Source organism: Galeopterus variegatus, unplaced genomic scaffold, assembly GCF_000696425.1.
Source record: "Galeopterus variegatus unplaced genomic scaffold, G_variegatus-3.0.2 Scaffold3710, whole genome shotgun sequence".
Classification (NCBI taxonomy): Eukaryota; Metazoa; Chordata; class Mammalia; order Dermoptera; family Cynocephalidae; genus Galeopterus; species Galeopterus variegatus.
In genome coordinates, this window is record NW_007729821.1 from 15,280 (window position 1) to 38,313 (window position 23,034).

Sequence of the window (23,034 nt, forward strand, 5' to 3'; positions counted from 1 at the left end):
GACAAAAATTGACTATTGGTTGAATAAAAATGTTTTAAATACTCAGAGCAGAAATAGTTGCCAGAATTCTTGTCTGGTGGTGTGGTTGTAACCAAGGTAGTTTTATATCCGGCTCTCTATGCTGCAGGGATTGGGAGAGGTAGTGTTTGGGATGTTTTGGTTGATTCACATTTGATTTGGACTTGATTTCCTTGGGATGTTCATTGTGATGTTATAAGCAAAAAGAGGCAGGTAAGTGAGTACATACATTAAAAACTAGATTGCAATGTATGAAATGACTTTTTAAAAGTTATTTTTGAATATCTATTATAAAAAATGGTAATCTTCAAATTAGAAGTGGGTATTTAATTTTAATTAACTTCTTTCTTAAATCCTAGGCTGACCAGATATCCGGTTTTCACATAAGATCTGTTCTCTGTTTTAATTTTAATTAACTTCTTTCTTAAATCCTAGGCTGACCAGATATCCGGTTTTCACATAAGATCTGTTCTCTGCGTCCCTATTTGGAATAGCAACCACCAGATAATTGGTAAGATATTTTCTAAATAGTTCAAACTTGTTGTATAAAGAAACAGAAATTTGCTTTAAAATACCCCTATGTCTTTTTTATGTGTCCCCCTTTTTAGGTCCAGGACTCATCAAACTAGGTCTCATACTCTTGTATGATCTCATAAACACAGACTCCTAATAAATGGACATTAACCAGAACGTGAAAAAATATTTATTAAGCTTTAAGAACCAATAAATTTTGAAGTTGGAGTGGGTCTCAGAAATCAACCAATAGAATTCTTTTATCTTGCCTTGTGGAAGTTGAGGCCCAGAGAGAGATAGATAGAGAGACACAGAGAGAGACAGAGAGAGAAATGACTTGTTTACATCTATGCTTTTACACCTGATTTAAATGCAAAGAAAGAACATGCAGTGTTAGACATATGCTGAACATGCATCTTTCTGCCTAGACATTTCTGAAATAGGCCATACTTTCTCCAGAATAAGGGCATTTTGGTCAAAGCCACTTCCAGTTTTTCTCATCCTCTTTGCCCCTTTTCCTTCCCCTCAAAAAACTCAGTCAGGAAATTATCAAACCCAAGAAAAAAGCCCAAGCAAGAAGAATTTATGGTTAATGTAGAGAAGTCATGAGGGATGGAGACATTAGTTAAATTATTGAAACACAATGAAAATCCATTATCAAACCCAAGAAAAAAGCCCAAGCAAGAAGAATTTATGGTTAATGTAGAGAAGTCATGGGGGATGGAGACATTAGTTAAATTATTGAAACACAATGAAAATCCGATTTTTTCCCCTAAGAAACATAAGGAAACTAATGCATTCGGTAACTAACGTATCAATTTGCCTCTCTCTGTTTCCCCCTAAGATTGCTTGTTAAACTCTAAGGTACTGCTGCTTATCAAAGGGTTTGGTATTCTGTGAGTGTTGTCAAGACCTGAATTCTGAAAAAAAATTTTATATCTTCTAGCATATGACTTACTCCCTGGAAAGTCATATGCTAGAAGGTAAGTGTTTTTAAAATACAAGCATATTTTAGAATTACAGGGTTTTGTGTTTGTACTAAATGGGGGAATAAGCTCATGATTTTCAAGATTGTTGAGTTTTTCTAGTAAGACTTTTGTGTTTTGAAAGTCATGCCCTAAAACATGGGGTATAATGCTAGAAGTGAACTTTGGAAAGAGTAAGAACTCATAAATTAAGTTGGTCAGAATTACATGTACCCCATTGGTAGCAGGCAACAGAACTAACCTTGCTTTCAAGGTTAACTGTATCATATTAATTTCTATTGCTTATAGTAATCCCTAACATTTCTTGAATGTTTACTGCACATGGAGCAATATGCTAAGTGCTTTACAAACACTGAAACATTATCTAACTTAATCTTCATAACCGTTTTTATCTCCATTTTACAGATGAGGAAATTCAGTACTAAAAATCTAGGTCACTTTCTCAAGGTCACACAGCTGATGATGGAGTTGAAATTTGAACCAAGTCAATCTAAGTCTAGAGCCTAAGTTCCTAACCACTGTACCATACTGCCTCTCTCAAGCATTGTGCTTCAGGGAATTGAAAATACATATATTCAGTTACATATATACTCAATTACATATGTGTATACGTGTATGTGTGTATATACATGTGCACATATATATTTATATATGTCTGCCCGGTATATCAGAGTTATTGTGCATAATCACCTTAAAATCCATTTTCAGGGATCAGATTAAATGTCTGGTAGAACTCAAGACTTGACTGAGACTAGTTTGAATAGCACAGCCTTGAAGGTAGACTGCCTCGCTGTATACCTCAGATTTATCGTCACGGCGTCACCAGGCATTAGAGAGACCAGAGTTTAAACTGAGTGTCTGCGGTTACTTAAAGGAGGCATAGAGCCAGCTGTGGCTGACTCTATAATAGTAACACAATGTCCAGTACTGAAAATGACCACATACCCCAAACTTTTCTCACAGGGGTGGCTCAAGTGTTAAACAGACTTGATGGGAAACCTTTTGATGATGCCGATCAACGACTTTTTGAGGTAAGAAAAATAAACAAATTTATAAACCAAGAGCTATAGCTGAGTCACCAATAGTCTCCTGGTTGCAGCATGCCTAAATTTGTAAGGATAAATAATTATTAATCAAGTATTATAATATTTAAGGTGTGACAACATTTAAAGGAAGATTTAAAGAATGTATAAATGCTTAGATAAGATATGATTCTATTTTCCACTAATCAGATTATTTTGTAATCATCAACTATTTTCATCCTAATTTTATTACAGGAATGAATCTCCCTCTCTGCTCTCCAAAGTGGTGTTGTCATATCCTTGTCTTGTTTGTGTGTGTTCAGAGTCATGAGACCCCTAGCTGGCTCTGCCAGGTGTACCACCATCCTCTTTTTTATTTACAAGCTTCCACTCACCCTAGTCCCTCTAGCTGGAGATGTTACCCTTGACTGGGCCTCTTCATAGACTGCACCAGTAGCCAACATGAAAACCCTGTGATTATTTTCTCTAGCCAAGAATACCTCACAGCTTCTTTAACTGGCTAAATCAATACTCCTTCCCCTTACATTTACCTTATGGTTATGCGTACTTAGTTTCCTTTCCAGGATATTTTATAGCATAGCTACTGAAAGAGGTTGCTTTTGGTTAAATAAAATGGAAATACTAAAATCACTTCACAGCCTAAATAAATTAAGAACACATTTAAGCAGACTGTAAGTATGTTTTTAAATGCATGAAGTAGTTTCTCCACAATGACATTAAATTAATAATTTTCCTCATGTGCAATGTGAGCTATAAAGTTGTTACATGACAATAGTAATTAAGAATTTTAATGTGCATATTTCCCCAAGGCCTACCTCTGTGTAAAATAAAATTATATTTTCAGACTCATCCCTGATGACTGTCTGCTTTCATATTAGAGTTTTGCCAATGAGTTACTGCAGTTTTTAATTAGAGCGGTTTCTCTTTCCTAGGCTTTTGTCATCTTCTGTGGCCTTGGCATCAACAACACAATTATGTATGATCAAGTGAAGAAGTCCTGGGCCAAGCAGTCTGTGGCTCTTGATGTAAGTACAGTGTTTATGTCACAATCATTTCTAACAGCCCTAGTTTTATGACAGAAAAAAATCATCCTTGTTATGAAGCTTAATTTCTCACTTTTCAATTATCTACTTATTGGGTCTTAATCATTTGAGGGTCATGGGTTCAAGTTTGATGAAAGCTAGAGACCCTCTTTAGACGAATGCACCAATGTGGCATGTAATTTCAGGGAGCTCACAGATCCCTTGAGGCCCATCCATACATGTTTTATGGTTAGATATAGATTCTAAATATTAGATTTATTAAGTAGTGATAATACAAACATAATTTTTCCGGATTTAGAATATGTTATGAACTTATATTTGAATATGTATAGGTATTCTATAGATTCACAACTTTTCTTATCATAGGAGAAAACCTCACTATGAAAATATGTAACCCAGATGGGGGAAGTTGCTCCTGTCGTTATCCAACCACATCCCCCACACCCACTCCCACCCACCCCACCAAGAACTCCAGCCTGTTTCCTATAGCTGCAACCATGGCTCCTCTCAGACCCACTAAGTTCTAAGAGAATCATTCTCATCTCCCATGAATCTCAGATGCTTGCTTTGACCCAAGGCATATTTTTTTTCCAGCTTTGCTCTGTAGATAATACCAAAGATTTTATATATATCTATGAAATGTTTATTAATTAGGGTAGATAAAATACCAGTACCAAGATAACAGTATATAGAGCAGTATAATCTAATACATGTACAATCTTCAAAATATTCTGTGTGCCAAGCCAGATACTAGTAGGAAGAGAAAACCTAGGGGAAATATAAGTAGGCAAACCAATGGTCCCTGCAGTACTCTGATTTGAGATTTAAAAGACATAAAATTATAGTCATCTATCTATATACCCTTTTTCCCCCTTCTGGCTAGACCATGAATTCTGGAAGAATAGGATTTTTTGTCTTTTTTGTAATCTTATTTGCAGTGCCTAGCAGGATGCTTAGCACAGAGGAGGGACTTACTGAATGGTTTTTTGTTAGATGGAGGGAAGAAAAGAAGGAAGGAAAAAATGGAGGTCAGGGATTTGGGGGGTTCTCCTTCTGAGATAGCCCTGCTTTATTTATATGTAACGTCTTTACAGTAAGGACTAAAAACAGTATCGATAGGGCAAGTTAATAAATGGGTGAACTGTAAACATGCAACTAACTGATTAGAATCACTACTAGAGCAGTGTGTGCAGAACTATGACATCTTGGCTATGTCACCCATCTCAATTGTGAAAATTAAATGAGATCATTCATGTGAAGATTTTAATGAGCAGTCAATAAAATTATAGCAATAACAATAATCCCTTTATTATTATTTGTAGTAGTATGCTTATTACTGAGAAATCACCATGAATTGGGAGAAAGAGCAAAAAACAGGAATTTGGAACAGCAAATGCTGGGCCGTGCACCTTCGCTGTCTTCAGCTTCCAATCTCCCCCCATTGCCTCACCCATTGGCCCTTAGTTCCTGGAACTATAAAAAGGACACAGCACACACCAGTCCCATCTAAGCCCTGTTTCATTTTGGCATGTTACTTATGTTTAATTAATGCACATATCACACACACAAAGAACATCTCAGAGGTAACTGTGATCTCTCTCCTCTCCTACCTCCTGGAGTATCCTCATCCTGTTTAGGAGAGACTAGAATAACTGGTAAAGCATGAATGACTGTTTACCCCCATGCGAAGGCACCATTCTCACTGGCGCCACTTCCTAACTCTCCTGCTGCCCCGGGCAGCCACCGTTACCATGAGTTAGAAAGTGCTAATGTGCCCTACTACCTGTAGCCACAGTCTCCTCACCCATAAAGAGTTTATCTGGGTTCATAGTGAACAACATCATATTTGTGTAACTCACATACCTTCTGTCCTTAGGCTCAAAAATTATTACTGACACTGCCAAACTTCTGGCCTAACTCTGAGCCTTATGACAATCTCATCCTTTCAAGGAGTTGATTTATACGTGTTGACTTGTGTGTTCCACATACTTTATTTTGTGCCCGTGCCAGAATGGCATCCCCACTCAAAATTCTAGTGTTGCTATCCCACCCTCACCCAACCCCCACCCCACTTTGTATCAAATTCTTGACTCTAGTGATCAGGTGGCATCCACTGCACTCCTTAGCCTAGAAATATGCAAGTAATCTGGAAGGACTTCTTATCCCAGGACTTTATGAAGACAAAAAAGACTTGTTGAGAGCTACTAAACCCAATTCAAGAATGAGATCTACATTGTGTTATAATATGCATTTACTTCTGAATGAATATATATATTTATTACTCAAAGCATGCCCTTTGTCAGCAGCCTGTGTTATTATATATGTTTCTGTCAAAAAGACCAGAAATACGAAAAAAGAAATATAAAAATTCCCATGTCAAAAACAGCCAAGTAGGTCTTCAAAGGCTATATATCTCTAAGGGAAAAGCTTCCCTAAAAAAAGACTTGCCAAACTGCAAGTCCCTTCTCTGTTGTCACACACTGGTAACCTCAGCTCATTTTAGCCATAATCCACACATGGTGAAAAATAGAAATATAAACACAAAATATTTTCTACTTTTCTGACCTTTAAAAAGCAGAGTGACTAATACATTATTTGGATTTTGGTTAACAGTTGAATTATCAACTGAATTATTTTGATGACTGCTTTGCTTAATTTCTCATAATTTAGTCTTGCATAACTTAGTTATGCGATTCTATCATAAAAATCTCTTTTCCCAAATATAGAAAATTAATACAGTAAGGCTCTTAGATGGCAGAGATGCTCCTAAAGCTAATAATGGAACAAAGAGAAGAATTTACTATCATTTTTAGTAACATTAATGATCCTGATTTCCATTCTGCGTGAGCAGCCAATAGCGAAAGAAGAGCTATACTAATGTCTGTTCACATTTTCTGAGAGTAAAAATCCTAGGATAAAAGTGGGAAACTTTACCTGAATGTCAGAATACAGAGAAAATACAATATGAATGTAGATGTGGAATATTACTTCCTCATTTCGAACATCAAGAATTGTCCTTTAGGGTGTCTTTCATAGTTACTGCAAATGAAGCCTTACCTAATATTGATGAGAAATTTTCCAGGAAATATAAGTCTGTGTGTTAAGGGACACTTGACACAGCTTTATAATCAGAAGAGGGAAGTAATAAGTGTCAAACAGAGGGTGAGAAAAAGGCATAAGCAATCAGGAGCCAAGCCCCATTTATTCCACCTCCCCAACACCTCTCCCATCTATTTCCTCCTTTCCAATTGCCACAGCAACCATCCTACTGAAGGGCTTCATTACCTCTTGACTGGGCAATTGCAATAGCCTTCTAAAGCATATTTTAGATTGCATCGCTCATCCACACATAGAACTCATATTACTCCCCCATTACCTATCAAACTACAAATGTTCTGGCCTTTGGGGCCCTTCGAAGTCTCATACCAAACTTCTTTCCTATCCCAGGCTCTCATTTCTCTTCTCAGAGTATTTTGTGCTACTTAACGCACTCAACTACTTCATAGTCTACAAATCAGCCACCTGCTTCTCTGCCATCTGATCTTTACTCTAATGACCCCTCCACTTTTGTTATTCTCTGTTCCAATTATGCCATCTCCTCTCAAAATTGTTCCATCATTCAAAGTTTGATTTAAATGTAATCTTCTCTATAAACCTTCTAATCCTGTGGTTATTTGTTCCTCTTTGCTCTGTATTATAGTGAATTGTGAGTCTGTATGTTTTCTTCTTCTAGGACATATGTGTCTTGAAGTGTGTGATCATACCTTATCTTTTATTCTTTTCAGTGTTTTATATAAAATAGGTACTCAGTAAAAGTGCACTGAATAAGTGAATGCTGCCACAAAGAATCATTGTGGTCTGCCGTGGCAACATTCTGAAAGGGAAACACGTGGGCTGGGGTGAAGGAGCTGGAAGTCCCTCTTAGTGACAGTCCCACTGGCCACAACTGGCGTGGCATCACCTCCATATTCCCTTCCCCCTCTGTAGGACATGGGTACAGAGTGGTCTTCATTTGGGGGAAGGAGGGGGGATGGGAGTAGGGATCTCTTCCCAGACACCATGTCCGATGGGGCTTTTCCTTAGATGAGGGTCAAGGAGCCAATCTGGCTTCCTGAATTTCAGGGAGGAGGAGAGAAGCCAAAGAGATGATTCTCCCATGAGGAATCTCCTAAGCTCCAAGGAGAGATTTTCTCTAACTGGTGATAGAAAGAGCTAGACTCATAAGATGCAAGCAGAAGGCCCTTCATTCTTTCTCACCCCTCTTCCTTTAAACCTACTCACTCTACCTCATTCCTGGATGAAGTCTCTGGTAGATTCCACAGCTCTCCTCACACCCTGGGGTGTTAAGTCACCTCTGAGCTTTTCCTCTTCCTCACAGTTAGAAGCCCGTGGTCGGGAGAGGTCACAGTGGGCTTCTTCACTCTTCACAGGTACAGGGGGCAAGAGGGAGGTAGGATGGAAGGACAAATGCTTGCGTGATAGGTGCTGTCCAAGCCTGGTTGCAGAGCCCTCCGTGTCAAACACCAACTTTCTCTTTTTATCATGAGTTGCTTGCATAAATCCTTCAGTGCACTCTGTGGCTGGGAATCTCCTGCTGGCAAGTGCCCATGTGGGTTTGCCTCTCCTGACCAACAGTTTACAGTCCCCTCTCTGTCCCTGGCTTCCAGTGGCCCATCCTGATGCTCCCTCTGTGGGGGTCAACTCACTCCTTCAAGCAGTCCTCTTGGTCAGGGTCCTTTATGTTTTGCCTTTTTAATTGTGGTAAAATAAACACAACAGGAAGTTTACCGCATTAACCATTTTTAAGGGCACCATTCAGTGACAATAAGTAAGTACATTCACATTGTCATGCAACCATCACCACCACCCATCTCAAGAATTCTTTCATCTTGCCAAACAGAAACTGTACCCATTAAACACTAACTCCCCATTCTCCTTCCCTCCCAGGCCATGGCAACCACCACCTTACTTTGCCTACGTATTGGATTACTCTAAATAGCTCATAATTGAAATCATACAGTATTTGTCCTTTTGTGGCTAGCTTATTTCACTTAGCATAATGTCTTCAAGGTTCACCCATGTTGTAGCATGTGTTAGAATTTCCTTCCTTTACAAGACTGAATAATATTCCACTTCAAGTATGTACCAATTTTGTGTCTCCATCCATCCATCAGTGGACATTTGGGTTGTTTCCATGGTTACAGTCCTTTTAAACTTGGTTATTTTTCGAGGGTCCATTTGGCCCATGGGAAAACTCACGTGTTTTCACCCATTAGATCATGCAAATGCTGGTCCCGTCAACAGAGCTCTCCCCCTTCTGCCCACTAACCTTTAGAATTTTGGACATGAATCAGATACCAGTCTCTGTTCCCACACCACATTCGGGGGAAATACATATTAGTTCTCTAGAAAGAAGCCTCAAGGAGCTCTCAGAAATCCTCAATATAGGACTCTCATGAACTGTCACCCTTTTCTCCCGCAGTGCAGAAATGAGCAATGAGTACCTGAACTTGGAGGTGGCAGAACAAGTTCAGGCATCTTCTTTCCAAGTCCTGCATAGATGGCCCGGCATTTCTCTTTAGAATGTAGTACCCGTTATTCTCAGCTATCAACTCAGACAGAAAGTGCTCCATTTTAAACATCTCGTTATCTACCAGAATGATTTCTTTCAGACCAAATTACTGTCAGACAATAATCCAGTGATTGGCCAAATGCTAAATGTCAGCCCTTGGAAGACCTGTGTTTATTTTCAGGTACAATGGAAACATGCCATTAATTACAAAGCCAAATACAACACTCTAGCAGACATGGAATTGTTCCCATTTGTAAATTATTTTTTACCAAAAACATGTTAGATTAGGTAAACACTCCTTTTCCCATTGCCTACAAATTAGAGCTTTTAGGATTCTCCCCTTTTTTTTTTTTTTTTTGTCTTTTTTGTGACCGGTAAGGGGATCGCAACCCTTGGTGTGGTGTTGCCCGCACTGCGCTCAGCCAGTGAGCACACCGGCCATTCCTATATAGGATCCGAACCCGCGGCGGGAGCGTCGCTGCGCTCCCAGCGCCGCACTCTCCCGAGTGTGCCACAGGGCCGGCCCAGGATTCTCCACTATTGATATCAATCTTCTTTTTACCTTAACTCTCACTTCAACCCTCTAGGAAAATATCTGGATTAATTTGTGTTTCTCAAAAATACCCTGAAATTCCCATTCTGGGTCTTTTCTCTGTTTGCTTAAAGTACCTTCTAACAAACCTCAAATTTTACCTCTTTCGTTAATGTTTCCTCATCTGCCCCAACAAATACGATCTTTCCTTCATTTTAATCTCTTTACAAAAGGGCTATTGTCACATAAAAACTCTGTTGCATTAGTTGGTCTTCAGATATAAATATTTTACGAAGAGTAGTAAAAACACAGAACTAGTTATTTAGCTATCTGATACATAGATAAAGATTAGTAAAATTGTTTTCTGATCATTCTTCTATACTAAGTTTAACCCATATGTACTTTTTTACTTTTTTCTTTTTTAAAAATGTTTTTAAGCTATAAAAGCAATGCATTATTGTTACAGAAAATGTAAAAAGTATTTAGAAGAAATCAAAATCAGTGGTAACCTACCAGTTAGAGCTAACTATCTAATCATTTGGGTCGACAATTTTTTCTTTCTTTCAGATCTTTTGAGATATCACTGTCCTTTGATTTCCACTGTTACTAAAGACAAATCTTCCATCATTCTTGTTATTTCTCTAAGTATAGTGTATCTTTTTTTCCTTAGTGCTTTTTACATTTTGTTTTTGTCTTTGTTTTTTAATCATTTGGTTATGATATGCCTAATGTGTTTTTCTCTGTGTCTTCTGCTTGAGGTTCACTGAGTTTGTTGGATCAAAGAGTTGATAACTTTCATTGGTTTCAGAAAATACTTGGCTAATATCGTTTCACATATTTAGTTTTCCCTATTCTCTGTCTCTTTCTGGGACCAGTTACATATATGTTGACTCATGATATTGGCCCATAGGTCTCTGAGACTGTATAATTTTAAAAGTATTTTTTCCTTCATTCTTCAGCTTGGGTATTTTCTATTGAGCTGTCTTAGAGTTCACTGACTGGTTTCTCCTCTCTGTGTAGTTTTCTATAAAGCCCATACATTTCTGATATTTTATTTTATTATATTGTATTGATATTGTATTTTTCAGTTCGAGAAATTTTGACTTGGTTCTTTAAGGTTTCATTTCTCTGCAGAAACTTCTCAACTGTTACTATGTTCTCATTTTCCTCTAAATTTTTAATGTATAATTTTTTACAATAGTTATTTTACATCCCTGACCTTTAATTCCAACATCAAGGGCATCTGTAGGTCTGCCTCTTTTGATTATTTCTTCTCTTGATCGTAGGTCACATTTTCCTGCTTCTTCACATCTTCATAAATATTTATTGCATACGAACATCTTGTATAGAGGACAAAAGTAGATAATATTCTTACAAGATATGTTTGAGCTAAATAATATTTTCTGTTGTTTTCTGTTTCTCATAGATAAACTATGTGATTTTCTTTTTATGTCAGGCAGCTAGAGTGGAAGGCTGATTATTCAAATTAGACCATCTCTGGTGTTTAGCTGAAGATAGTTTGGAGTTTTTATTAGTTTCAGTTCATTTCTGATATCAAAGAAGATTATGAAGATCTCTCTTAGCCCTTCAACCCAACCCCAACTACCCAGGCTGCAACAAGTGACTGTTCACAATCAAGATTTGAGCTGGGAGGAGACTGAATTGCAGTTTGAGTTCATTTCAGTTCACTTCCAGATTCAACTCCAGCGGGACCTAGAACCTCACTAAAGGGCAAGAATGAAAGATTTCTGTTTTCTAGCTCTGCACTCATCACCACTTTCACAGCAAAATTCCTGTGGCAGAGAATTTTCAAGCTGAGAGATTCATATTTGAATTTGTGACTCTTCCGGATACCAATTTGTCACCCCAGCTTATGCTGTCATTAAAAACTTGGCTAGTTTTCTTCCTTTCCACAATCTCTCTGCAGTCACTGCTCATTACTTGTCTATAAAAGGCTTCTTCTGACTGGAATTTAGTTCATTTAGACTTCTCTTTGTCCACCACTCTCTCTTTGAAAGCTTTAATATGAAGTATGATTTTTACTTTCTCTTTTTTCTTTTGCTATGAAGACAGTGACAATCTTTTGAGATCTTTTCCATCCTATCTGAAAGTGGAAATTTCTGGTTGGTTCTTTTTATTTTCCATGGCTGATATGAATGCATTAGATATTAACTTTTTTGTGATTTTATGATATTTTGACAGGAAGGAAATCGAACATATTTTTAGCCTATCATCGCCAATCTCTCTCCTTGAATTGTAATATTTCTTGCTTTATACATTTTTTATTCCATATTATTTGCAAATACAGATTCATGCCTATGAATTGTTTCTTTTACAAATTTTAAAATTATTCCTTTGTTTCATCTGATTGCTTTTTACCTTGAAATCTACTTAGTTTCAAATTAATGTTGTCATTTGTGCTTTCTCTTTTATTTTACTTATTTTTTAGAATATGTTCATTTGATGAATATTTTCCTATTTCTAAGCATTGTGCTGGGCACTGGAGACAAAGCAGTGAGCAAAACAGACTTGATCTCTGTACCTACAGAGCTTAGATTATGCAGGTAGACCAAAAAAATCATGTAAATCAAAATATAACAATTTTGATGAATTCTATGAGGAAAAACTTAAAGATACCATAAAATCATCTAACAGGTAACATAACCACAACTGGGATTTTAGGTAAGTCCTCTCTAAGGATGTACCTTTAAACCATTAATTCCCTACTCATCTTTTTATTTTTATTATTTCTGGGTCATTTTGTTTTAGACATATTTCTTGTAAACTACATACATTTGAATTTAATTTTTAATCTGAGACTATTTTTAATGAGGGATTTGGCTTTATATCTATTACCTTATTCTTTCTGAAGTTTTATTTTTTTATGCTTTGCCTTTTCTGAATTTTACTCTATAGACTATATTTGATTTTTTTTACTGCTTCAGTAAAAAAAAAAATATTTATCCTGCTTTTTTTCTTACAAAGCATTCGTTAACCAGTATTTTTCTAGTTAATAAAGACAAAGATGAACCAGTATCTTTAAACTCCCTACTATATAAGAAAATGAGTTCAGTATGCACTTATCCTATAGTTTCCTAGTTTTGTTCATGTATTGTAGATTTTTAATTACATTATCACTAGCAAATTTTTACATTCATACAATACGGGTGCCTTTTCAAGAAATATTACTTATATTTTTAAGTATTAATATACCTGTATTTATAACACTTGTTCAGACATAATCTTTCTGTTTTTGTAATCTGATCTCACCTATCAAACAGCCCCAAAACTGGTTAACATAAAACAACAATTTTGTTATTACTCAGTAGGAAATATATCTTGATATATAGTCACTCCAGAAAGTTCCTTCATGCTTTTCCAGAGACACCCACCAACACCCCCAGAGACAACCACTGTTGTGATTATTTTTTTTGCCATAGATTAGTTTTATCTGTTCTAGAATTTTATATAAACTATACAGTGTGTACTCTTGTGTGTAAGACTTCTTTCAACCACTGTAATGCATTTGAGGTTCATCAATGTTGGTTATATAAGTTTGTTTCTTTTAATTGCTGAATAGTATTCCATTGTGAGATTATACCATAGTTTGTCCACTCTCTATTAATCAATACCTTGGTTGTTTACCATTTGGGTCTATACGAATAAAGCTGCTATGAACATTTTAGTACAGGTATTTTTGTAAACATATGCTTTTATCTCTCTTGGGTGAGAGATATTAGACATTAATATTAGATATTAATTATTTTATATTAATATCTATATTAAAGAGTCAAAACGTCAGTGTATATTTAATTCTATCAGAAATGCCAGAAATATTTGTTTCCAAAGTGTTTGTACCATTGTACATTCTTACCAAATAACTATGAAAGTTTTAGTTGTTCCAGTCTCACCAATATTTGCTGCCATCATTGTTTTTAATTTTAGTCATTCTGGTAGGTGTGTAATGGTATTTTATTGTGGTTTTAATTTTCATTTCCCTCCTGACTAAAAATATTGTACACTTTTCCATGTGCTTATTTGCCATTCTTATATCTTCTTTTGTGAGCTGTCCAACTTTTTTTGCCCACTTTTAATTGGATTGCTTTTCTTTTTATTCTTGAGTGGTAGGAATTCACTGGTCAGATATTTGTATTGTGGGTATTATCTCCCAATCTGCTGCTTACTTATTCACTTTCCTAATGGTGTCGTTTGTTTGATGAGCAGACATTTTTAGTTTGATGAAGGCTAATTTGTCAATTTTAAAATTTAATTTAAATTTATTGCTTTCTGAGATCTAAGAAACTTTTGCCTACCCACAAATCAAGAATATATTCTCCTTTGTTTTCCTCTGAAAGCTTTTTGGTTTTAACTTTTAGATGTAGCTCTGTGATCCATCTCAATAATTTTTGTATATGATAGATAGCTGTCGAGGGTTTTTTTTATGTGTACCATTTATTGAAAAGTTCTTTCTCCATTGGATCACTTTGGCACCTTTGTTGAAAAACAAATGACTGTATAAGTGTCAATTCATTTCTGGCCTGTCTAGCCTTTTTCACTGATTTAGTGATCCTGAGCTCTTACATTAAAAAGGATGGTTATTAACTCCAGTGAGAGTTTAAATTATATTATTATAATTTGGATTCTCTTGAAAGTCTCCTGCATGCTAACCCATTTCCATTTGCATGTTGTTGTCTATGTATTCATTCACAATATATATTTGTTGAGCTTCTACTTTGTGATACACACTGTTCTAGGTGCTGAAAATTCAGCAGTTAAAAAGCAAATAATACTTATATTCTCATGAACCTTATATTCTAGTGTGAAAGGACAGGCTGTAGATAAGTAAACAAATAAATTAGCAAGATAAATTCATAATAACATGTCATTAAGAAAATGCAGCAGGATGTTTTAATAAGTAGTGACTAGAAATAGGAGGCTATGTGGGTACATTCAGAAGAGGCTTCCCTGAGAAAGTGACAGTTGAGCTTTGTTATCTCATTCTTTTGTTTGTTTGCTTTATAAATTTCATCCAAACCTATTTTGCATCTATGGTTTTCTGCTTCAGTTTCAGTGAGGCTCTTTCTTCTAGTGTCTCAAGAAGATGCTAGGCATAAGAGTTCTAAAAGGTAACGGCCCTTGCATGGAACCCTTATCTATATATACATTCTTTCTGAGTTTTCAGGATGTTGTTTTCTTCCCCCTTGGACTGCAGTGTTTATGACTGCCAAAGCTTTGTGATGGTCCTTGATCCTCTCTCACTGTCCACTTATGTACTATTGAGTAGATATACAAAATACAGTGTTTATAGTAGATATAGTATTTAGTGCCCAGGCTGATTCAAAGCATCCAGCCTGTAGGCACAGATCTAGTTTGGTTCTGCTGGGCTGAAATGGTGTATTCTTCCCCCATTTGGGTCCTGGTGGATTTTGAATCTCTTATGTGTAGGGATGTGTCTATGTGTCTGGTTCACCATTGTGTCCCCAGTGCCAGCAGACCATACAGTAGACATACAGGAAATATTTGTCAAATAAATCAAGTACAATATATTACAAGCAAAGACTGCAATTAAAGTATATCAAGAATCTCACTTCCAGCATACACTGCTACTAGGATTTTTATGAAGTACATTGGAGTAGTTAAGAGTGCGGGCTTTAAAATTACACTGTTAGGATTTTAATTCCAGCTCTGCTACTTTCTACCTGCGCGTCTCTGGGCAAGTCACTTAATTGCTCTGTGCTTCATTGTTCTCACTTCTCAACCTTGTGGAATTGTTATGAGGACGAAATGAAATAATGCAAGTAAATCTTTGGTACAGAGTTCATAAAATGTCAATAGCTATTTATAACACCCCCTACCCGCACCCTCGTATGGTGTTTTATTTGCAGTGACTCTCTCCCCAAAGGTGAAAGCTAATACTTCACAAACAGCTGCCGTTCAGTAGAAGGTGAGCTGATTAATTTTCTGATTAGTACAGATCCTGAGTCTCTGAGTGAAAGCCCAGACAGTAGTGAAAGGAACAGTGCTCTTCTGGGACCACTTTAGGAACAATGTCTTCCTGTCTTCTTTCAAGCCAGAAGGACTGCTTTATTTCAGGGAGTGAAACATGGTCAAGCTACCAGTTATTTTTCTCCATCCAGCTGCATCTTCCTTACAATTGGTGAAAATTCTTTTCACATTCTAGTAGTAGGTTTCAGTTTTAGTGATGGTTTCTGGGTTTTGTTTTAGGTATTTTGTGGAAAGTGGGAGAACCTACACCAAGAATCAACTGGATATCATTTAAAAAAAAAAACAAATTATATTTTAGAACAGATTACAGAAAAATTGGGAAGATAGTACAAAGAGTTCCCATATACCCCACACCCAGTTTCCCCTATTATTAACATCTTACATTAATATGGTACCTTTGTTACAATTAATGAACCAATATTGCTATATTATTGTTAACTAGAGTCCATACTTTATTCACATTTTTTTAGTCTTTACCTAATATTCTTTTTTTCGTTCCAGGATACTCTATTACATTTAGTCATCATGCCTCCGTAGACTCCTCTTGGCTGTGATAGTTTTTTATACATTTTACACATTCCTCTTTTGATGACCTCGACAGTTTTGAGGAATACGGTCAAGGCATACTGGTTAGGTATTGTCGAATGTCCCTCTGCTGAGATTTGTCAGATGTTTTCCTCATGATTAAACTGAGGTTATGGGTTTGAGGAGGAAGACCACAGACTTGAAGTGCCGTTCTCATCACATCGCTTCAAGGGCACACACTATCACAATGACGTCACTGTTGGTGTTAACCTTGATCACCTGGATGAGGTAGTGTTTGTCAGGTTTCCTCTCATGAAGTTATTTTTTTCCCCCGTTTTCATACTGTACCTGTCTTCTTCCCCTCAACCCTTGATTTGTTTGTGTATGTATGTATGTATGTATGTATGTATGTATGTATGTATTTATTTATTTATTTATTTTTAGCTCCCACAAATAAGTGCACAAATAAGTGAGAACATGTGGTATTTCTCTTTCTGTGCCTGACTTGTTTCACTTGATATAATTTTCTCTAAGTCCATCCATGTTGCTGCAAATGGTAGTATTTCATTCTTTTTTATAGCAGAGTAGTATTCCATTGTGTAGATACACCACAGTTTCCTTATCCACTCATCAGATGATGGACATTTGGACTGGTTCCAATTCTTGGCTATTGTAAATAGAGCTGCAATAAACACTGGAGTACAGGTATCCCTTCGATATGATGATTTCCATTCCTCTGGGTATATTCCCAGCAGTGGAATAGCTGGGTCATATGGTGGATCTATCTGTAATTGTTTGAGGAACCTCTAAACCATTTTCCATAAAGGCTGCACCATTTTGCAGTCCCACCAAGAGTGCAGGAGGATTCCTTTTTCTCCACAACCTCACAGCATTTATCATTCTCAGTCTTTTGGATATTAGCCATCCTAACAGGGATGAGATGGTATCTTAAAGTGGTCTTGATTTGCATTTCCTGGATGCTGAGTGAGGTTGAACATTTTTTCATGTGTCTGTTGGCCATTCACATACCTTCCTTTGAGAAATGCCTATTCAGCTCTTTTGCCCATTTTTTAATTAGATATTTGTTTTTTGCTGTAAAGTTGTTTGAGTTCCTTATATATTCTGGATATTAATCCTTTCTCAGATGTATATTTTGCAAATATTTTCTCCCACTCTGTTGGTTGTCTTTTTACTCTGTTGATTGTTTCTTTTGCTGTGCAGAAGTTTTTTAGTTTGATATAATCCCATTTGTTTAATTTTCCTATAGTTGCCTATGCTTTTTTGGGTCCTATTCATGAAGTCTGTACTCACTCCTACTTCCTGGAGTGTTTCCCCTGTTTTCTTTAAGGAGTTTTATTGTTTCAGGATGTATATTTAATTATTTAATCCATTTTGAGTTGATTTTGGTATATGGTGATAGGTTTCATTCTCCTACATATGCGTATCTACTTTTCCCAGGACTACTTGTTGAAAAGTCAGTCTCTTCCCCAGTATGTAGATTTGCTGCATTTGTCAAAGATCAGATGGCTGTAGGCATAAGGATTGATTTCTGGGTTCTCTATTCTATTCCATTGATACGTGTGTCTATTTTTATGCCAGAACCATGCTGTTTTGGTTATTATAACTTTGTAATATAGTTTAAAGTCAGGTAGTGTTATGCCTCCAGCTTTATTTATTTATTTATTTATTTATTTATTTATTTATTTATTTTGCTCAGGATTGCTTTGGCTATGCATGGTCTTTTGTTGTTCCATATAAATGTCTGGATAGCTTTTTCCATCTCACAGAAAAATGTCACTGGGATTTTGACAGGGATTGCATTGAATCTGTAGATCACTTTGGGTAGTATGGACATTTTCACAATGTTACTTCCTCCAATCCAAAAGCAAGGGATATCTTTCCATCTTCTTGTGTCCTCTTTAATTTCTCTCAATAGTGGTTTGTAGTTCTCTTTGTAGAGATTTTTTGCATCCTTGGTCAGCTTTATTGCTAAGTATTTTATTTTTTTTGGTGGCTACTGTAAATGGGCTAGCTTTCTTGATTTCTTTTTTCTGCATGTTCACTGTCGGAGTATAGAAATGCTACTGATTTTTGTGTGTTGATTTTGTATCCTGCAACTTTGCTGAAATCATTTATCAACTCTAGGAGATTTTTTATGGAGGCTTTAGGCTGTTCAATATATAGGATCATATCATCTGCAAACAGCTTGATTTCATCCTTTCCAGTCTGTATGCCCTTTATTTCCTTCTCTTCTCTGATTGCTCTGGCTGGTACTTCCAACACTATGTTGAATAGGAATGGTAAGAATGGGCATCCTTGTCTAGTTCCTGTTTTTAAGGGAAAAGCTTTTAGCTTTTCCCCATTTGGGATGATATTGGTGGTGGGCTTATCATATACAGCTTTAATTATGTTGAGATACTTTCCGTCTATGCCTAACTTGTAAACAGTCTTTATCTTGAAAGAGTGTTGAATTTTGTTGAATTCTTTTTCAGCCTCTATAGAGATGATCATATGGTTTTTGTCTTTGCTTTAATTGATGTTGTGTATCATCTTTATTGATTTGTGTATGTTGAACCAACCTTGCATCGCTGGGATGAATCCCACTTGATCATGATGTATAATTTTGTGTATGTGTTGCTGTATTCTGTTAGCTAGTATTTTATTGAAGATTTTTGCATCTATATTCATCAATGGTATTGACCTGTGGTTTTCTATTTTGATGCATCTTTGTCTGGTTTTGGTATCAGGGTGATATTTGCCTCATAGAATGAGTTTGAGAGAACGGCATCTGTTTCAATCTTTTGGAACAGTTTGTAGAGAATTGGTATCAGTTCCTCTCTGAAGGTTTGGTAGAACTCTGCAGTGAACCCATCCAGTCCTGCGCTTTTCTTTGTTGGGAGCCTTCTGATAACAGCTTCAATCTCTTTTATTGTTATTGTTCTGTTCAGATTTTCTACATCTTCTTGGCTCGGTTTTGGTAGTTTGTATGCATCCAGTAATTTATCCATTTCTTCCAGATTTTCAAGTTTGTTGGCATATAGTTGTTTATAGTTGTCTCTAATGATTCTTTGTATTTCTGAACTGTCAGTTGTAATATTACCTTTTTCATTTCTAGTTTTTGTTATTTGAGTTTTCTCTCTTCTTTCCTTAGTTAATCTTGCTAAAGTTTTGTTGATTTTATTTAACTTTTCAAAAAACCAACTTTTGTTTCTTTGATCTTTTGGGGGGGGTTCTATCTCACTTAATTCTGCTCTGATCTTAATTATTTCTTTCCATCTACTAACTTTAGGTTTGGATTGTTCTTGTTGTTCTAGATCTTTAAGGTGAAGTGTTAGGTTGTTTATTTGTCATCTTTCCATTCTTCTGAAGTAAGCATTTAATGCAATAAATTTTCCCCTTAATACTGCTTTTGCAGTACCCCACAGGTTTTGGTATGATGTGCCATTATTTTCATTAGTTTCAAGAAATTTTTTGATTTCCTGTTGAATTTCTTCTTGGACCCATGTATCATTTAGTAGAATGTTGTTTAATTTCCATGTGTTTTTATAGTTTCCAGAGTTTCACTTATTATTAATTTCTAATTTTAATCCATTGTGATCAGAAAAAGTACATGGAATAATTCCAACTTTTTTGAATTTGTTCAGACTTGATGTGTGACCTAACATGTGCTCTATCCTGGAGAATGTTCCATGTGCTGATGAGAAGAATGAATATTCTGAAGTTGTTGGATGGAATGTTCTGGAGATATCTGCCAAGTCTAATAGGTCTAAACTATTGTTTAGATCTTGTGTTTCTCTCTGTCCAAAGATGAGAGTGGGGTGTTCAGGTCCCCCACTATTATGGTATTAGTGTCTATCTCTTTCTTTTGATCTAATAGTGTTTGCTGTGTAAATCTGGCTGCTCTGACATTGGGTGCATATATATTTATGATTGTTATGTCTTCCTGATGTATAGATACTTTTATCATTATATAGTGGCCTTATCTCTTTTTATGGTTTTTGCTTTAATATCTATTTTATCTGATATAAGAATAGCTACTTCAGCTCGTTTTTCATTTCTATATCCATGGTATATCTTTTTCCATCCTTTCACTCTTAGTCTATGTTTGTCTTTACAGGTCAAGTGAGTCTCTTGAAGACAGCGTATCGTTGGGTCCATCTTTTTAATCCAGTCAGTCAGTCTGTGTCTTTTGAATGGGGAATTTAATCCCATTACATTTACAGTTATTACTGAAAGGTGTTGATTTACTCCTAGCACTTTGCTAATTTTTGTTTAGATGTCTTAAGTACCTTTTGTTCCTTTCTTTCTAATTTTCTGTCTGTATTCTGTATTTGTTGGTTTCTTGGAGTGATAGATAAACTCTTTTATTTTCTCTTTTGTTAGTGTTTTTGTTTGCTGGTAGGTATTGTTCTTTCTTGAGTATTCATGGCAGTGATGGTTGTTTTTGTGGTATCAAGCCCAGTACTTCCTTGAATATGTCTTGTAGGGCTGGTCATGTGGTAGTGAACTCCCACAGTTTTTGTTTGTCTGAGAAATATACTATTTGTCCTTCATTTTGGAAGGATAGCCTTGCTGGGTAAAGTATTCTTGGCTGGCAAGAATTCTTTGTCCTTTAGTGTTTTGAATATATCATCCCATTCTTTTCTGCCTTTAGGGTTTCTGATAAAAAGTCTGAGGTTATTCTAATTGGGGCTCCCTTGTAGGTGACTTGCTGCTTCTCTCTTGCAGCTTTTAAGATTATCTCTTTGTCTTTCAGTTTTGCCATTTTGATTATCAAATGTCTTGGAGAAGATCTTTTTGGGTTGAATGTGTTTGGAGATCTTTGGGCTTCCTGAGTCTGGAGATCTGTGACTTTCGCTATACTTGGGAAATTTTCTGCTACTATTTCATCAAATATGATTTCAATGCCATTTTCTTCATTCCTCCCCTTCTGGAATACCCATGATTTGGATATTTGAGCACTTAAGGTTGTCTGTAGTCTCTCTTAGATTTTCTGCAATTTTTTTGATTCTTTTTTCTATTCTGCCTGTGTTAATTCAAACAGCCCATCTTCAAGGTCAGAAATTCTCTCTTCTGCTTGTTCAAGTCTGCTGGTTAAACTCTCTGTTGTGTTTTTTATTTTGTTGAATGAATCCTTCAGCCCCACAAGCTCAGTTACATTCTTTTTCAAGGCATTGATTTCTTTGTACATTTCTTCTGTCAGATCTAGTTTTTCATTTCATCGTGTTGTCTAACTGAGTTTTCTTGAAGGCAGGCAGTGTGGGACTTCCAGCCCAGGCTGGTCCCCCACCACTGGGAGAGACTTAAGAGCCTTGGGACCTCCACACACTGAGCCAGCTGTCCCAGAACAGGCAGGCACAGTGGGAAGCCCAGCCCAGGCTAGTTCCTGCTGACCAGAAGTGGCAGTCCCTTCAGGATCCAAGACAAACATCAAGGTGAAACAAGTAGGCTGTGATACCCCTGATCACAATGACGAAACACCAAAGGAAAGATACCAGAAATATGAAAAATCAAGAAAGTACATCACCACCAAAGGAAAATAATAACTCTCAAGTGCTAGATCCAACAGAACAGGAAGTCTTTGAAATGACAGACAAGGAATTTAGAGTAACAACTCTTGGTGCTTTTTAAAATGTTATATTCATTGAATGCTTATCATGTGTCAGGTAATCTATTACATACTTTATGTTTATATTTCATTGAACCTCCACCAAAACAGTATGGAGTAGACAATATCATTCCCTTTTGACAGATGAGCAAACTGAGGCTCACAAAGGTTGGGAACTTGCTGAGAGGAGTTTTTGTGGCTTGTGTTGCACATCTAGTAGCAGAGCCGGGATTCAAAGCTCAGTTCCGTCTGTTTCAGAGGGCCATCTTGTGCAAATTGTGCTGCAAGGTGTCTTTGGGGGAACGATTTATCAATTGCAGGACTACATTTCTCACTGGAATCCTTGGCTGGCAGATGAAAGTGGGAAGAGCACCAACATAAAGGGCCTGCTGTCTGCATCAGGGAGCATGCTTCTGGTTTATAAGACTGTGATGACAGTGATTAAGGGACAAATAACGAAGAAGATCCCATTGATTTAAAAGCTCAGGCTGAATAAAGCACCGTTGGAAAATGTATTGTCCCCTGACTCCTCTTTTCCTTCACAGAAAATAACTAACTTAGTAAGAAAACTGTTCCTTCCAACCCTAATGCTTGTTTCTTTACAGTACAGGTTCCAGGAGTAACAGCCAGGGTCTGTGTTGAGCTTCAGCAGCCCAATCCTTAATTCTGTCCTGTCCGAATCAAGCGCTGAGTCTAAATTAGTTGACTCAGGTCAATTACTCCACAGTGTGAGAAAGAGAACAGCCTTCTGTAGTGGAATAGCCATGTCCTAACCTGCCAGCTTCTCTCATTTGTGAAACCCAGGTGTGTGAAACACCCAGGTTTACAATCAGCCAAATGAGAAACTGGCGTTCACTTTAGGTGCAGTGCTCAGTATCTTGACAGTGCTTCAATACAGGGGGCAGTACAGGGATGTTGCTTTCAAAAGGTGGTAAATCACACCCGGATCCAACTGGTTGGAACCAAGCCATTTAGAAGAGATTGCAGTTACCCACCTCCCTTCTCCCCAGTCCCCACTCTGAGTGTGCCAGGTTTGTACTTATATATGAGCCTTGTAGCCTGAACGTTCCAAATTGTCCACAGTGCTACTAACAGCCCCCATACAGACGTGCATTCAGAGGAGGCCAAATCTGGGGAAGAAGTCCATGCAGGTCCTGGCAATGGGCTTGGGGCTTTGGAGGTACCTGA

The 23,034-nt window shown here is 36.8% G+C and overlaps 1 protein-coding gene across 1 annotated transcript in view; it reads left to right on the forward strand.

Annotated features, from left to right (window-relative positions):
• Positions 1-441: 441 nt before the first annotated feature.
• PDE11A (phosphodiesterase 11A) overlaps positions 442-23,034 on the forward strand; it is a 191,541-nt gene continuing 168,948 nt past the window's right edge. Inside the window, exons 1-3 of the mRNA XM_008585781.1 lie at positions 442-529; positions 2,481-2,548; positions 3,493-3,585. Coding sequence (XP_008584003.1) covers positions 3,535-3,585 — 51 coding nt within the window. The 5' untranslated portion in view covers positions 442-529; positions 2,481-2,548; positions 3,493-3,534. The remainder of the gene's footprint in view (positions 530-2,480; positions 2,549-3,492; positions 3,586-23,034) is intronic.